Raw genomic sequence first — 18,546 nt, forward strand, 5'->3', positions numbered from 1 at the left:
CGCCTCTCCACCTACACTCCTCAGAGAGCCCTGCGCTCTACCACCTCCAACCTCCTGGTGGTCCCTGGCCCCAAGGGAGCCCGCTTGACCTCAACCAGGGCCAGAGCTTTCTCCATTCTGGCCCCCACCTGGTGGAACAGAACCCAAACAGTTCCACAGGGCCTGCAAAAGGGAGCTCCTCCACCAGGCATTTGGTTGAGGTTGACCTGGACCATCACTTCCAATTGGCCATCAGCCCCCCCCCACCTCCTATTATGACCGTTGACCGGTCCACGGTGATAAAAAGGTTGGTGACCACTGGGTTAGAGAACCGCACTCAAAGAGTTGTTGTCAATGGTGTTTCATCAGACTGGAGAGAGGTGAGTAGCGGGGTACCTCAGGGCTCAGTGCTCGGCCCGGTACTTTTTAACATATTTATTAATGATCTAGATGAGGGGGTGGAGGGACTACTCATCAAGTTTGCAGATGACAAGATGCAGTTTAATAAAGATAAGTGTAAAGTTCTGCATCTGGGTCAGAAAAATGAAAAGCATGCCTACTGGATGGGGGATACGCTTCTAGGTAACACTGTGTGTGAACGAGACCTTGGGGTACTTGTGGATTGTAAGCTAAACATGAGCAGGCAGTGTGATGCAGCGGTAAAAAAGGTGAATGCCATTTTGGGCTGTATCAACAGAGGCATCACATCAAAATGTCATAGTCCCAGTATATACGGCACTGGTCAGACACCTGGAGTACTGTGTGCAGTTCTGGAGGCCTCACTTCAAGAAGGACGTAGATAAAATTGAAAGGGTACAGAGGAGAGCAATGAGGATGATCTGGGGCCAAGGGACCAAGCCCTATGAAGATAGGTTGAGGGACTTGGGAATGTTCAGCCTGGAGAAAAGGAGGTTGAGAGGGGACATGATAGCCCTCTTTAAGTATTTGAAAGGTTGTCACAGAGGAGGGCAGGATGCTGTTTCTGTTGGCTGCAGAGGAGAGGACACACAGTAATGGGTTTAAACTTCAAGTACAACGATATAGGGTAGATATAAGGGGAAAAAATTTCACAGTCAGAGTAGTTCAGCAGTGGAATAGGCTGTCTAAGGAGGTGGTGAGCTCCCCCTCACTGGCAGTCTTCAAGCAAAGGTTGGCTACACACTTTTCTTGGATGCTTTAGGATGCTTTGGGCTGATCTTGCGTTGAGCAGGGGGTTGGACTAGATGGCCTGTATGGCCCCTTCCAACTCTAGGATTCTGTGAGACGGGAGGCTGGACTGGATTGGCCCTCCCTGGTCTGACCTAGCAGAGCCCTTCTAAAGCTCTTATCTAGTGAAGGCCTTGGCCTCTCTGCCCTGTGGCTGGCTCTGCAGAGGAACTGGCTGGCCCTTATGTGAGACAGGAGGCTGGATGGACCCTCCCTTGACTGACCCAGCAGGGCTCTTCTAAGACTCTTATCTAGCAAAGGCCTTGGCTTCTCTGGCCTGTTCTTGCCCCTCCAGAGGAACTGGCTTGCCCCTGTGTGAGACTGGAGGCTGGACTGGGTGGTGGTTTGAACCAGCAGGGCTCTTCTCAGTGGAAGGCCTCGGCCTCTCTGTCCAGTTGCTGGCCCTGCAGAGGAACTGGCTGGCCCTTGTGTGAGACGAGAGGCTGGATTAGATGGGCCCTCCCTGGTCTGACCCCACAGGGCTCTTCTGGGGTCCTTATTAGGGGAAGGCCTCGGCCTCTCTGCCCTGCGGCTGATCCTGCAGAGGAACTGCCTGGCCCCTGTGTGACACGGCATTCTGGACTGGATGGACCCCTGGTCTGATCCAGCAGGGCTCTTCTGGTGTTCTTAGGAAGGCCTCAGCCTCTCTGCCCTGTTGTTGCCCTTCGAGAGGTACTGGTTGGCCCCTGTGTGAGATGGGAGGCTGGACTAGATGGACCCCTGGTCTGATCCAGCAGGGCTCCCCAGATGTCCTTATGAAGGCCTCACCCTCACTGCCCTGTGGCTGGCCCTGCAGTGGAACTTGCTGTCTCCTGAAATCTCACTGAATACGGATATTACCTGGATTCCATTTTGACAGAAGACCTACAGAATAAAGAGATAAGGAAAACTACAAAAATAGGACACTTTTCTTTCTTTTATGAATATATTTATTGTATCACCATTGGATAGGTCTGTTTTTCTCTGTTTGGTTTAATTTTTAGACCGTCCTTCTTATACTCTTGTATGCTCTCTGAAACACCCTTTGGGCAGCCCATGATTCCCGTAATGCTCTCCCCCAAGTCCAGCAGCCCTGCTCAGGTCTTGCAGATGGAGGTCCTTGGCTCCCCAGATCAAGTCAGTCCATTTCACGTTGGGACTATTCACTATTATCCGAAATGTAAAAATAAATACAAAGTGGGAAGAAACAAAACTCAAGGGTAAACCCCCTAAGGAGCCAGTTTGGTGTCGTGGTTAGGAGTGCGGACTTCTGATCTGGCATGCCAGGTTCGATTCTGCACTCCCCCACATGCAGCCAGCTGGGTGACCTTGGGCTCGCCACGGCACTGATAAAATTGTTCTGACCGGGCAGTGATATCAGGGCTCTCTCAGCCTCACCCACTTCACAGGGTGTCTGTTGTGGGGAGAGGAATGGGAAGGCGACTGTAAGCCGCTTTGAGCCTCCTTCGGGTAGGGAAAAGCGGAATATAAGAACCAACTCTTCTTCTTCTTCTTCTTCTTCTTTTTCTTCTTCTTCTTCTTCTTCTACTGCCTCCTAGTGACTGGATGGCATGAAGTCTGCCCAGGAGAAAAATGAGATCAGAACTCTTCGGACCCAGGAAATTGTCTCCTCTTTATAATATTGGCCACAATCCGATTCCGTCAATGTGATGGGTGCCTTTGGCATGCCACCACATTATTTTTGGAATCTGCTGGTGTGGAGTGAAACTATATTGCAAAACAGTAGGAGGAAAAGTGAGGCTAGGAAACTCAGCACAAATGAGAAATGGGGCTTTCCATCCACAGAGGACTTTGAAGGAAAAGATGGGTTTTCATCAAAGGTGTAGAATCAGGGCCATCTAGTGGCTACTTTGAGCAGTACAGGAGTGGAGGCAGAGACATTTAGCTTATAGCTTTTGGCTTCTAAGAAGCTGTAAACACCAAGAAAGAGCTGAAATAAAGCACTGACATTGCAAAGAGATTAAAATAACTGTAATTTTTTTTTAGTCTCAAGAATTTGGGGGAAGGGGAAACATGGAATTGGCGCTATTAACTGGAAGAACGTTCTAATTCATCCTTCCTCTTCTGAAGACGAACCGATTTTGCAGTGTGCAGAGAGGTAGCTCACTTTGAAGGATTTGAGAATGCTGGTTAAGGGGCTGCTTTATTAATCTGCTGGTCTCTCTCCTCACCCCACCCCCACGGGGGCTGTCATGATGCAGCCAACTAATGACAAGAGACGTCCAGAGGTGGTGGGCCCTGGCCTGGCCCTGCATAGGAACCGAGGGCTTCTTGGCGGCTTCTCCTCCAAGCACTGGCCAGGGCTTAGCTTCCACGACTGGATGAGAAGAGACTTCCCTGGGCGGGGTCAGCTTTTTCAGACCAACTGTTTCGGCCAGGTTTCTGTCAAACATATTTTGCTCCACAAGGAAATTCTGTAGAGTAGCAGCCTTGTTATTTATAGACCGGGCATCACACAGTACCCAGATTGGGGAACGGCTCTTTTTCCTGTCCCCCCACCCTCATCTTTTGGGATGGGACAAAGGTTAGAAGGGGTGCAAGCATTTGTATTATTTAATCATCTCAGTGCCATTCAGGAAAGAGCAGTGTTATTTATTTACTAGCAAGAAAGCCCATTGCAACCAGGAATGCAATGTGTGCTAAGACCCAGAGGACACTGAGAGGTGCAGATCTGTGTGTGTGTGTGTCTCTCTCTCCCTCTCGCTGTGTGTCTCTTGGTGTGCCTCACAGCAGGAAGCATAGCAGATAATTAGGGCTGGTTTGCAGGAGGGGAGCAGGGCTGGTGTGCACTTTGGCGAAGCTCTTTCTGTCTCTCTCGCCCTCCATCGTAGCAGGGGTGGCTCTCTCTGTGTCTCTCTCTGTGTGGCAGCAGGAGCCACAGCAGGTAATTAGGGTTCCTTCTTAAGAGGGAAGCAGGGCTGGTCAGTAGCTTGGGGCAGGTCTCTCTGTATCTCTCTCTGCCTCCCTTGCAGCAGCAGGAGCGATAGGAGGGAATGAGGACTTGTGTTCGATCTGGCAGGGCTCTGTGTGTGTCTCTATGTCTCTGGCGTGGCTGACAGGAACATGGCTAGCATCCAGGGAGGGAGGACGGGAGCTGTAGGGGCCAGGCCAATCAGAGTGCAGCCAGCAACGCTGGCTATTCTAATAGAGGAATTATGGATAAAGATTTTATACTTAGATTTATCCTTATTGGAAGGACAAGAGCAGATTCAGAAAGATGGGTCTTCTAAACCTGTTGACAAACCACAAGAATGACTTGGCTCTCCCTGTGGATCAGAACCAATGACTATTTCTGATGGCTGAGTTTGGTTTCATGAAGAAATCTCCCCAGTAAAATAAAACATTTAAGAACTCTGATATTTATTTTCTGCGCTCTATGGCTTCGTGCCCTTCCCTGAACCACACGCTCCTCAGGCTCCACTCCCAAAATATCCACGCAATCCTCTAGCCAGAGCTGGCATCCTCAGATTAGTCATTCTGACGCGTACCCAAGAGTGCCTTCATTGGGAAGTAATGTGGTGTGGATAAACAATAGCTGCATTTGGAGACACAGAATTTTAAAGGACTGCTTTAGCAGGGAGTAGAAAAAGCCCTGCAGACGAATAATGATCCGAAAGTTAAGTTCTGACATCCAATTCACCCCTCCCAGTTTGTACAACAAACAGAATACAAGACCCGCTGGCCGGTTAGCTGCAAAAAGTGTGAGGCAGTGTCTCCGGGTTGTTTTTTTAAAATAAAAAATGCATTTTATGCCCCATTTACATTTTCATTATTGATGGCATTTTTCAATAATCCCTCCTGCCAGGAACAAACTGGACGGAGTCTCAGTTTTCCCATCTTTGCTCACGGCTCAGAAAATAGCAAAAAGACAGGATTTATTCTGCTCTGATGAGAAGATGGGTAGATTTGATTTATTATTTTCTAAAATACCAAGTATTTACTAGGAATGTTGCTCCTCTGGGAAAACATAATTTCGTTTCTAATTTTGATTTTTTTCTCAGCACCGTTTGCAGAGGTGGAAAACGGAAACGAGCCAAGATGGCCTCATGTCGTGGCTAAAAGCCATAATCCACCAGGTCCCGAGTTCAAAACTAGCCTCTTCCAAGATCTCTCTGGGTGGCTGCCCCATCTCTCATCTAAAAATGACTCAAAGAGCCCACCTCCCACAGCCGTTGCAAGAATGACAACAGGTGTGAAACGCTTTGATTCCTAACTGCAATAAATTAAGGATGAGTATTGTCGGGAATATGGATTACAGGGGAGTCCTAAATCAGGAATGCCAACCCGCTCCCCCTGCCCCCGCCTTGGTGGGAAGCAGGGATCAACCGGCCGGTGGGGGGAAGGGATTGCCACAAAAACAACGAGGAATCCCGACATTTCAGCCACGTGCCTGCTTGATTTCAGCATGACCCAGAAGTGATACAGGCACGTCAGGGACATTGGGGTGGCCCTCCGATTTTTGCAAGAAGCTAATTCCATGGTAGAAGCTAATTCTGTCGTAGAGTTTTGCCCCCAAACCAGAGCATCACCCTGACGCCTTTTCCAGATCACCCTGGAAGTCATGCGGGGACCTCACTGGAATGTGCAAGAAACCGCAACTGAGCCCCTTCTCCTGCGGCAGCTGCCCAGAGGACCCTCCTGCCCGGTTCTAAGCAGAGACGGAAGCAGGTGTGCTTAGAAGGATGTGGAAAGAGCATTCTGCTTCCTGGATTCAGAGGAGCAGCGCAGAAATCTCCCTCTTTTGACCTGGGGTAGTTAGCCACGCAGGGCCTTCCGTAACCAAACCCCACCTCGGCTCCTTACATGAAGTTTCTTGAAGGAAGAGAGCCAAAAGGGCCAAGGAGACCAGTTCACAGAGGGGAAGGCGATATTTAAAAAATAATTAAGTAACTCTAGATTCTGACCCCTCCCTGCAAATGTGTATGTTTTTCTCTTTTTGATGCTCTGACTTGGAAGGTGATCTAGAGATGCCAGCCTCCAGGTGGGACTCTGGGAATTCCAGCTCCTCTCCAGAATACAGGGATCAGGTCCCCTGGAGAGAATGGATGGGGCTTGTACCCCACTAAAGTCCCCAGGAGTTTCCCAGACTGGACCGGGAAGCCCTACCTCTCCGTTCCTTGCCAGTGGGGGAGAAGGAGCTGCCCTCCCTAGCCCAAAGCAAAGGAGACCCTGAGTCCCCTGGGGGACACTTCACGACAACAGCCCCACTCACAGTCAGTGACAACCACAGGAAACACTGTATTTGCTCACGCCTCCTTGTGATCATAGCAAGCCTACACATAAAAGACATAAAAGACAAGGGCTGGGGAGGCAGTTGCGTCAACTATGGGCAATACTTACTACCGCCACTAGATGGTAGCAAAGCATAATGTTTTTCTTGACAAAAAGCAAACAGGCAAAGGGAATGGGAGGGGGGAGGCCCTAACCCAGGGGTAGTCAAACTGCGGCCCTCCAGATGTCCGTGGACTACAATTCCCAGGAGCCCCTGCCTGCGAATGCTGGCAAGGGCTCCTGGGAATTGTAGTCCATGGACATCTGGAGGGCCGCAGTTTGACTACCCCTGCCCTAACCCAAAGCATCCCTCTCTGGCTTCTCCTCGCAATGGCTTTCAGGAAACCTTCCAGCCCCAAATGCATTTGTTGGAGGCAGGATTTCTTTGTCAAAATAGTTCCAAATAACGGTGTTCCTTGTTTGGTTTGTTTGTTTATAATGTGATTTATGACCCACTACTCCTGTAAAAGAGGGCTCATGGCAGGTTACAGACATAAAGCCCCACAGCAAAATCCCCTTAGACATAAAACAATCCAAATCCAGTTACGTCAACCTGTCCTGCCGGCAGTATTGTCCCCCCTCCCTTCCCACTCCATGGGCCACTCTGCGCCTCTGGGGGTTAGTGAGGGGCAACCCGATGTACTGGGTGGCTCGGGGAGGGGCGCTCGATCTTCCTTGCCCTGGAAGGCTTCCAATGAAGTCCTGGCCGAAGAGCTCCATCGTACAGAGCCTGCAGAATGGTGATAGCTCCATCAGGGCCCTCAGCTCTCCCGGGAGCTCGTTCGACCAGGTCGGGGCCAGGACTGAAAAGGCCCTGGCCCATGTCGAGGCCAGGTGGACCTCCCTAAGGCCAGGAATCTCCCAGAAATTGGCACCCACTGTGCCATGAGCACCTTTCATTGTAAGCCACCCTGAGCAACGGGGGCGGGGGGGGGGCGGTATATCTATAGCTAGCTAAAGCTTTATATAATAGAATAAAAATTTACATAAGTAAAAATGTTTCACTGGGCTGATTTTTCCTTTTGAGAAATAAATGTGGCCCCAGGGGCTGGGGTGGACAGGAGAGGAGCAGCTGAGCCTGAGAGCACTTTGGCTTCTTTCTTTGGGATCACACGGAGGAGATGGTTGCGCCTCCTGCTGGTGTAAATGGGAAATGAACACAGCCTCTACAGCAGCGGTGGCCAAAGTGTAGCTCTCCAGACGGTCATGGGCTCCAGTTCCCGTGAGCCCTGCAGAGTTTGTGCAAATTCTAGTCCATGGACCTCTGGAGGCCACGCTTTGGCCACCCCTGCTTTACAGATCTTTGGGGCTGCCTAATTTTCCAGACTTCTGCTTGGGGTTGTGGATCTCCTGGGCAGGCCTGGAGACTTCCCAGAATGACCACTCACCTCCAGACCACAGAGCTCCATTCCCCCGGGGTCAGTGGATGTTTTGGAGGGTAAACTCTATGGTTCCCCCCTCCCTAAACACTGCTTTCCCAAGGGCTTCACCCCAAATCTCCAGGAATTTCCAAACCCAGAGTTGGCAAGCCTGGCATGCATGCAGGTTTCCCCAAACAATCACTTCTTCACACAAAGCATAACGTGAAATCTGCACCTGGCAAAGAGGGCAGCTGGCTTTGATGGTGTGAAAGAAGGGATCCCTCTTTCAACAGCCAGAGCATACCCAGTGCAGCTGTTCAACTAGGATCTGGGAGACCTGGATTCAGATCTCTACTCTGCCATGAAAGTAGGGTTGCCAACCTCCAGGGGAAGCCTGGCCTTCATCTAGAATTAAAGCTGACCTCCAGATTGCAGACAAAATCACAGCTTCAAAGTCTATGGCAGGGTGGCCAAACTGGAGACCGTAGGATCACAGAGTGGGAAGGGGCCATGAAGGCCATCTAGTCCCACCCCTTCCTCAGTTCAGGATCACCCTCAAGCACCCAGGATAAGGATCTCTCCAGCCACTGCTTGAAGACGGCCAGTGAGGGGGAGCTCCCCACCTCCTTAGGCAGCCCCTTCCACTGCTGAACTAGACTCCTAGAATCCTAGAGTTGGAAGGGGCCATCCAGGCCATCTAGTCCCACCCCCTGCTCAGTGCAGGATCACCCTCAAGCACCCAGGATAAGGATCTGTCCAGCCACTGCTTGAAGACAGCCAGTGAGGGGGAGCTCCCCACCTCCTTAGGCAGCCCCTTCCCCTGCTGAACTAAACTCCTAGAATCTTAGAGTGGGGAGGGGCCATGCAGGCCATCTAGCCCCACCCCCTGCTCAATGAAGGATCCAGGATAAGGATCTGTCCAGCCACTGCTTGAAGACGGCCAGTGAGGGGGAGCTCCCCACCTCCTTAGGCAGCCCCTTCCCCTGCTGAACTAGACTCCTAGAATCTTAGAGTGGGGAGGGGCCATGCAGGCCATCTAGCCCCACCCCCTGCTCAATGAAGGATCCAGGAGAAGGATCTGTCCAGCCACTGCTTGAAGACCACCAGTGAGGGGGAGTTTAGGCAGTTCATCTCACTGCTGAACTATTCTGATTTAATTTTTCCCAATATCATTCTCCATGTAGTTTATGGCCATTCATGCAGGTCCTCTCCTCTGCTGCCAACAGGAAGTGACACCCTCCAAGTGACACCCTTTCAAATACTTCAAGAGAGCCATCCTGTCCCCTCTCAGCCTCCCCTTCTCCAGGCTGAACATTCCCAAGTCCCTCAGCCTCTCCTCCTAGGGCTTGGTCCCCAGGCCTCATCACTCTCCTCTGAACCCTCTCAATTCTGCCAACAGATGTCCACCGACTACAATAACCATGAGCCCCTGACAGCATGCTCAGTGGCTCATAGTAATTATAGTCCATGGATATTTTGGAGAACCATAGCCCCCCCCCCCCCCGGTCTATGGTATGCCTTAGATTCGAGACAAAATTGCACCCCCAATTCTCCCTCCCATTGGGATTGTCTCCAAATCTCCAAAACTTTCCCAGACTGGAGTTAGCCAACCTAGAGGTCTTGCTGGGTGACCTTGGGCTAGTCACACTGTGCAAGCCCAACCTCCTTCACAGGGATGTTGTTGAAAGGATAACAGGGAAAAGAAGAGGAGCTGATTTCCAGGGGGGGGGGGGGGACAGGAAACATGTTTCACTATGATCGTTTATGCACTGGGAACTTCACTGCCCCAGCTCCTGTGCAGGAGCACAAATCAGGGGCAGACAACGTGCACCAGGCCAAGTGCTCCCCCATGTGGGTGTAGGAAGAGGTGGGATAACCTGCCCTGAGTAAAACTCCAGCCTGCAGCCAGGCATGAAACCTCCAGTGCATAAACGGTCTATGTGACACAGATCAGACCCTTCACCTGAGCCGGTTGCAGCCATCTTCCTTTCGTGATCTGAAAAGCTTGCCCTCCACCTGACCCCCTTTCAAACCTGGGCTCTCGGTTTGGAGCCCCCCTCTAAAGACTCAGAGCATCACGCATCAGGATGGAACCTGGGGAGCCCCCTCCCCTCCCCTCCCCTCCCCTCTTCCTTCAACGCTGTATCTGCGAGTATCTGCAGGGGGGGGGGGGGAGACACGATGCATGCATTGGCTCCCAAATCTTTCATGGGGCCTTTTGTGTCTCCTTTTTATATATTTAGGGGAAAAGAAAATAGTTCTATTATTTATTGAGTTGGGAAGTTTGTGGGTCCAGCTGACAGACTGTATTTCCAGCTGGGATCGACCCGCAGTGTGGCTGACAGGAAATATTATTTTTATTTGGTTAGCTCCAGATTGCCTGCGCTCTGCTGGTGAAATCACTGAAACGGCACCGCATAAATCCCCTCTTGGGGGAGGGGAAAGTCAACAGACATGTGGAAACCATGCAGCAGAAAGAGGGAACTGCCTAGGAAAGTGGTGTGCGGACACAAACGCACACATGGCAGCCTTCAAGCTTGTGGGGGAGGTTCTGGGCCGATCCTGCCCTGAGCTGGGAGTTGAACTAGATGGCCCTTCCAGATCTGAGAGTCCATAAATTACCCTGTGAATTTCATTCCTTTCCCATCAGTCAGGCTCTGTTTGACAGCTTTAAGCTGTTCTAAGTTTGGATGTAACACTTGCAATAGTAACATGTTCACTTTTAATAACCCAATTTTGTACCCTTCCACTGGGCAGCCTCTGATCTTGCTTCATTCACAACCTTTGGGTGAGAAGCTCCATTTTTCGTCATGTGCGTTTTCCTTGTGCACACAGCCTGCAGCTTGCTCGGCGCACACCAGAAACCTACGCAGAAGGAATCTATTCCTTTTGAAAGAGGCCTGTTAGGAAACGGGAGGTTTTTAATCATGCTGTTAAACTGATCTAATCTTCGGAACAGGAGGTGACTTAAATGGCAGCAGAGCCCCACAGCACCCCTGAGACCAAAGACAGAGGCCAGTTTGATGCATGAAGCGGGACTTGAGGCGGCAGACAGAGGTCTCCCTGAGGGCACGGTCAGGAAGGGGGGGGCGGGTGTGCCCTTCCCAAGTGGGGTCAGACGGCCTGTGGCTGTCCAAGAGGGCTGATGAGGCTGAGGGTATGGGACAAAAGGCCTAGAGCAGGGGTAGTCAAACTGCGGCCCTCCAGATGTCCATGGACTACAATTCCCAGGAGCCCCCTGCCAGCGAACGCTGGCAGGGGGCTCCTGGGAATTGTAGTCCATGGACATCTGGAGGGCCGCAGTTTGACTACCCCTGGCCTAGAGACTCCATGCCATAATATCGCCCTTGACCATGTCTGGTGCGGAAGTCGGACGGGGAGGAAAAGTGACAGGAAGAAGAAAATGGTTCCACTTGGAATGTAGTGTCGGAAGAGAACTTGACAGAGACTGTGGGCAGCCCAAAAGACAAATAAGTAGATTCCACATTAAATCAAGCCTGAACTGTCACTAAAAGCTACAGGGATGACACGGGCCTATCATGACTTGGGGCCATTATGAGAAGACAAGCCATTGGTAAAGCCAATACTGCTTGGAAACGTTGAAGGCAGAAGGAAAAGAGGAACACGCAACATTGACTCAGTCAAGGAAGCCAACGGAGAGAAACATGGCGTGCGTGTGAATCCATGCATGAAGTTTACAACTGTGAAAACAGTGGATGGTCAAGTCCACTCTGATCCCCGACAGGCAACTACTGACCCACTACCTTGACATCTAGACCTCTAGTGTCCCTTCTAGCCCTGTGTTTTTAAATAGCATGTTATGACCTCCAGCAGAGAAAGGGTGACCGTCAGTTGGGTGACCGTCACCACTCAAGGCCATTCGGCCTTTTCTAAATCTATGCTTGACAAAAGAGATCACGGTTTCCATCCTCAGAAAGAAGGCCTTGGTATTCAGGGAACTTTAGGTCTTCAGCCACAACACCAAGCGCTGATGACCTCCACGTCATATGGCCTTCTTCCCCAGTTGGGAAATTCCAGCATTTACTTCCTCAAGGGACAGCTTGGCTACATTTCTGCCCATATGACTGAGCCAAGAGATTTTTCATGAAGCTTCTGTGTCTGAATTAAGGGCTAGAGATGGCTGCTCAGCGTGGCTTCCCCGCCCCCGCTGCCTCTTGCAAAGTCACCCAAATTCCCCCTCTCTTTAATAGGTGCTTGTGTAGAATTGAAAGAGGAACTGCCCTTCCAGGAAGCAAGGCAGAATCAGGAACTAACTTTAAAAAGAAAAACCGGACACTGATGTGAACAGTTGGTGACAGGGCAACTGCCTTCCCTTTCCTCTCCCCACAACAGACACCCTGTGAGGGAGGGGAGGCTGAGAGAGCCCTGAGATGACTGAAGGAGAAGAAGAGTTGGTTCTTAGATGCCGCTTCTCTCTACCCGAAGGAGTCTCAAAGCGGCTTACAGTCGCCTTCCCATTCATCTCCCCACAATAGACACCCTGTGAGGGAGGGGAGGCTGAGAGAGCCCTGAGATTACTGAAGAAGAGTTGGTTCTTAGATGCCACTTTTCTCTACCTGAAGGAGTCTCAAAGTGGCTTACAGTCGCCTTCCCATTCCTCTCCCCACAACAGACACCCTGTGGGGTGGGTGAGGCTGAGAGAGCCCTGATATCGCTGCTCGGTCAGAACAGCTTTATTGGTGCCGTGGCGAGCCCAAGGTCACCCATCTGGCTGCATGTGGGGAGTGCAGAATCGAACCCAGCATGCCAGATTAGAAGTCCGCATTCCTAACTACGATACCAAACTGGCTTTGAGAAACCCCAAAAGTGGCGGAATCATGCAGAATAGGGTTGGGAAGCACAGCTGTGTCCATGCCCAGCTGGGGCCCCTCCCCTTCCCACCCCCTCCAGGCCCATCATTGGCTATTTTGAGGGGAGCAGGTTGACATGACCATATATTATATTGCAGGCAAAGCCCGTTGCACCCAGAAACACAACGGGTGCTAGCACAATACACACACTGTGACCTTCCAGGATTCTGGCCTCCCTCCCTCCATCACCCAGTCTTGAGACCCAGTGGGGTGAAGTGGTTAATGAGTGGCAGTCTCTTAAATCTCAAGACCTGGCCCTCCTACCCCCACCCCCAAACAGGTGTTTATACAGGTCCCCACTGCCCCATCCCCCACATCTTCCAAAGGCCAGGCAGGTACCTTCCTCCCCTCCCCACATTTCCCAAAGGCTGGGCCAAGCAGGAAAGGCCGTGGGGAGGGGGCTGCCTCCTTCCCACCCCTTCCTGCACATCTCCCAAAGCCCAGGCTGGGTGGTGAAAGCCACAGGGGCTGCCTCTTTCCCACCCGCCCCCACCTCTCCCAAAGGCCAGACTGCTCTGGGAAGACCAGAGGGAATGGGCTGCCTCCTTCCCACTCATGCCCAAAGGGCAGGCCAGGCAGGAAAGGCTGTACGGGATGCCTCCTTCCAGCCCCTTCCCCACATCTCCTAGAGCCCAAGCTTGGTGGGGGAAGGCCACAGGAGACTGCCTCTTACCCACCCACCCCCACATCTCCTGAAGGCCAGGCTGCTTGGGGAAAGCTACTTTCTCCCCCTCCCCAATCCCCCAAACGCTAGGTAGCCATGGTGGTGGGTGGGCTGCATTCTTCCAACCCCCCATATCTCCCAAAGGCATGGCTGGGTGGAGAAGGCTGCTGGATCCCCTCTGAGAAAAGGTGGGGGATAGCAAAGAGCACTCTAATGGTCAGCTGCAGGGCCCTGGGGAGGTGTTGTGAGCCCAGGTCCTGTTAGGAAAGACTCCTCTTTACCAGGAGCTCCCAGTTTCACCCAAGCTTCAGCTGGATGAGAGCTTAGACCAGCCAGATGTTCAACAGGCAGAGAGCTCTGACCAGCAGGAGGAAATGGAGCTGCAAACAAACCAGGGCTTTTTCCTACCCACCCCCACCTCTCAGGGCTTAGATTCAAAAGTTGTTGCAGCAGCTCTTCATTCCTCTGCCCAGCCTCCAGCTGCAGCTCCCTGCCTTGTCAGCCCATCTGGCTCACCTGAGCCAATTAAGCAATGCCAGCTATGTGCTAGAACAGCTCCAGTCTAAAAGGCACCACAACATGTTAGCAAGACAGTTGCTGACTGCAGAAAACAGTGAGTCATCAGAGTGATGACTGAGAGGCTGCTGACAGTCTATATTAACTTGAGGCTGGGAGGCCTGGGTTATGGACACAACCTGTGACCTGCTCTTTCTGCTGAGGCCCTTGGACTGCCTGAAAGAACCCTTAACTCACTGGACCAAGTTAAGACATTCATTGCATTATATCTGTCCCTTAGTATTGTTTTTGAAATACTGATTCTCTCTGCCTCCCTGGCAGCTTGTCTATGCTTCCTTCCAGCAGAGCACTGAAACCTGAGACCAACACTGGAGACAAAGAAAACAGCTGGCTTCCCTTCCTTGCCTGGGGAAGATAGAGGGTAGAAAGAGGCTGAGGATGAAACAACTTACCAGCATCAGGGCCTTTCAGAGAGACCAGCACCTTTTCCGCCTGGCAAGCAGCAGGAAGAGGAAGATGACAGATAAGCCCCATGATTGGCCCTCAATGGCAGAGTGCTCTCTCCCTATTGGTGGCATACCCTCAGGAAGGTCAAATCGGGTAGGGAGTGGGTTGTCTGCATGCAATTTGAACTGACTGAGCAGAGTGCAATTTGAACTGATTAGCCTCATTGGCAGAGTGCTCTCGCCCTATTTGCAGCACACCCCCAGGGAGGGCCAATCAGGTAGTGAGTGAGTTGGCTGTATGCAACTTCAACTTTATGTTCAGCAATGATGATGATTATAGTGATCATGTTTAGTGATGACAGTCTCAATGGACAATGGTCACTCCAAGGACAATTAACAACTTCAAAATTCTATACTAAATTCAATAAGCCAGGGGACATTGGAATATAGTCAACTGTAGTTGCCCGACACGTTGGCAAAAGGGTAAAGGCATCACCTGTTATGATTGGTACCGTGCAAAACATGGAAATTAAACAGAGAGAGCAATTCCAGAAGTAGCAAACCAAACTGTTTAACAATCACACTCTTTAAGGAGCAAGCCAAGAGGGGGCGTGAAGCGCAATTGGGGCATTAGTACCAGGTTTAACATCTGTTAGGCCTGATCCTTTCCGAGCATTAAAATGTCCACACTTGGGCATTTGATTAGTGGAGAGACAAAAATCCTGATGTGGTAGCCAAAAAATCCCAGTGATTCTCTTTATCCAGAACTGGGGAGCTCTTGGGCAGTATGTATGCACTGATACACACAAGATTGCAATGGAAACAGTCTGCACCACAGTGGTATGTGATATTGAAGCAAATGGGTCCATCTCACTAGCAGAGGCGCTTCCTTCCAGCTGACAGCACCTTAACAGGTGGAAAGATGGAGAACCCCCATGCGGCTGAGTTGAACAACTTCACAGCTTCTCATGCAAGCACTGTCAAGTGATCTCCCATTGGAAATGCCCTAGTCATTCTTTAAGAACCGGTGACACAGGATCAAAAGATGGCCCAGCCCAGATACAAACGAAACCGCGAATCACAAAGGCCGCTAAACCTTATCTTTTCAGGCAAATAATAAGACAACCAGGAAGAAAACGCACTGAACTGACATTCAAAGACCCAATTTTATTTATGCTCACAATTTTGCTTTTGCCCAAAATAATTTCAGACCCATCAGGGGAGGAAAAATATATTAATGAACTACCACGCAGTTGAACATAAAGTTGTTGTTCACTTGAATATTTTTTTCCACTGAAGTAAAAAAATCTACATATAAATTTGATGCTTTAAGTATTACAAATTGTACTTTTATAGTTCTATTTGTCTTGCATCTAAACCCTGTGTACACATTTCATTGATTAATGATTTTTTTTTAATCTTGTGATGTTGTTTTTGTCTCTAAGTTTGATACCTTGGTTATTAATGATGCAACAATCTTCAGGACAGCACTTTCGGCCAAGATGACCACTGTACAAGCAAACTAGGTTAATGCCCCTCTCCCGAGAGCACCTCCCCTTGGTTATTTCCTGCCTGTCCAAGCGTTCTATATTAGGTGGATGAAAGGTCTTTCGAAACTTGTAAACATCAGTGTTCCAATTCACAAGTATTCATCTGCTCCACGCCCCGGCTCGCTCGCCGCTCTTGGAGATGCAGAAGAGTCTGTCCCAGCGGCTGGGACGCCACGCAGCCGTTGCTTGCCGCAGAGGGCTGCAGCCTGTGATGCTTGCTGAGGTAGCCCAGTCAATCCTCCTCCTCAGAACGTTTCCGGAAGGGTAACGTTACGTAGAAGCCATTGCTGAGAACGGCTGCCATTGCAGTCTCTGATGCTGGGCACCTGACTGTCATCTTCCGTGGCTTTATCCAGGCACTGGTTACTGTTCACATGCAGCAGGGTTAATTTCTTCATGGGGGGGGGGGGGCAGGGAGAGAGAGAGAGAAGAATGAAGGGTTTTACAGAGAAGCTCAGAGACATCTGAAGCAAATGTCATGTCATTGGTAAGTTTCAGCCTAAAATGGTTGGGTAAGGCGGTCAAGTTCAGACAGGGCATGGTTTGCTGTTACGTGACTGGACCTCAGACACACATGCAAGCTATAACACCTGCGGGCAAAGTATTGAGACTGTCAGAGGAGGAGAGGACTGGGTGGCCAGCTGGACATCCGACATGGTCTCTTGGAACTCCTTCTTACTGCAGTTGACTTTTAAAAACTTGCTCCAATATGGAAAGGCTGCATCCAAGACACCAAATCTTATTTGAAAGACTCCTTCTGATCTACAGAAGGAGTGAGCCAGGTAATTCCATGGACTGTGAAGCATGCCCTTAAAATTTAAGAACTTAAACTGAATCACCAATGAATCACTGGAGTTCAAACAATATTAAAACAGTTGATGCTTATACTGCTATGTTAAATGGCTGACCAGGTAAGTCGAAAAGAGCTTTTACTAGGTTGATGAGCAAAGCGTACATTAGCTGATCATGTCTGCCCTAAAAGTTTTGGTTACTGAGGACACACACAGGCATAGATAACCGTCTTCAAGAGGATGGAGCAGTTTTCTGTGGCCCTAGAGCAGGGGTAGTCAAACTGCAGCCCTCCAGATGTTCATGGACTACAATTCCCATGAGCCCCTGCCAGCATTAATAGAATTGTAGTCCATGGACATCTGGAGGGCCACAGTTTGACTACCCCTGCCCTAGAGGGTCGGATCAGAACCAATGAGTTGGAATTCATTCAAGAGCATTTTTGGTTAAATATCTGGAAGACGTTCCTGACAGAGCACTTCCTCGGTAGAACAGACTTCCTCAGTTCTCCTTCTTTGGAAGTTTCTAAGCAGAGGCTAGATAGCTATCTAACAGCAATGCTGATTCTGTGAATATAGGCAGGTTGTGAGTAGGTGGGAAGAAGGGATTGTGATGGTGCTTGGACATTTCTACTACTATGGAGTAGGGAAGTGAATTTCATCCAGACTGGCCAGGGAGACTTTAGTGGGGGGGGGGCAGCATCTGGGCCTGTAATTGGTGTCACTGTGGATAGGCAGGTAGTTCTGAGTTCCCTGAAGTGCAGGGGGTTGGACTAGAAGACCCTGGAGGTCTCTTCCAACTCTATGATTCTAGGTACATATGGCAGAGTAGTAGGAGAACATCAGGCTTGTCTTAATATTAAATTGAAAGAATACTGCTCCAGTTTATATGAATGTTTGTAAATCATGCAATAAGAGAACAAAATGCCTCCCATGCACCGCCCAAACCCCTCTGTTTCATTCCAACACTTGCAAGCAATGATTCTAAGAGCTGCCCTTATGAGGAACAGATGGTTTTGTGTCACAAGAGGGAAGATCTGGAAGAAACCTCCCCTAGCTGAGATTCCCAAATTTAAACCTTAGGTGTGGCCGAAGGACCAACCACAGAACAGATGGCTATTTTTGGTTGTTCATAATGCAGTTTTGTATTGTCATAAACACGTCTGGGTCCTCACCAGGGAAAAAAGCAGACCATAAATATCTAAACATTCCCTATTCTGAACAACACATAATACACAGAATTATAAATACACAGAATATGAAAAAATATCTAACATTTACTGATTTTTTTAAGTCACGACCTGCAGAAATTTGAAGGCTTACCACTGGATCATATTCCCAAAGTTGATTGCCTTTTAAGTGATGGCATTTGAGCATTGTGACCGGGCCATTCAATTTTGAGACATCTAAGCACAAATCATCTGTTCGAATTTCTTTGTTGGCTGTGTATGAAAAAACCTTGACAGAACAGAAAATATGGTCATCTTAAAATTTAAGAAGCAATAAGAACGAAAGAGACAGAAGTGTTTGATTATTATTCCATGATTACTGATTCATTGGTCTTAAAGGAGGAGTTCAGATTCATGGATCAATCCATGATCCATGATCAATCAAAGAAACCTGCACGTCTATATATTTATTTATTTTTGAATGTATACCCTGCCTCTCTTGACAAAGGCCACTTACAAAATAAAACCATAAAAAGCCTAACCCGTAAAATACCATTAAAACATAATATATTCATCATAAAAACAGCAGTCATAAAGATGACGGTGCATCTAACTCAGCTGGTCCCAACCGAGGACCAAGTCAAGATCTTAATAGAATGGATACTGGTCCGGTATGGGACCCCCAGATCGTAACTCCAGTCAATCCTCACCCCAGCCTCAACCAA

At 49.7% G+C, this 18,546-nt stretch overlaps 1 protein-coding gene across 1 annotated transcript in view; it reads right to left on the reverse strand.

Annotated features, from left to right (window-relative positions):
* Positions 1-15,461: 15,461 nt before the first annotated feature.
* Positions 15,462-18,546, reverse strand: part of GALNT1 (polypeptide N-acetylgalactosaminyltransferase 1) — a 45,868-nt gene continuing 42,783 nt past the window's right edge. The window contains 2 exon segments of the mRNA XM_077304403.1: positions 15,462-16,256; positions 17,976-18,110. Of these exon segments, the coding sequence (XP_077160518.1) occupies positions 16,110-16,256; positions 17,976-18,110 (282 nt within the window). The 3' untranslated portion in view covers positions 15,462-16,109.

This window comes from Paroedura picta, chromosome 11 (genome assembly GCF_049243985.1).
Source record: "Paroedura picta isolate Pp20150507F chromosome 11, Ppicta_v3.0, whole genome shotgun sequence".
Lineage (NCBI taxonomy): Eukaryota > Metazoa > Chordata > Lepidosauria > Squamata > Gekkonidae > Paroedura > Paroedura picta.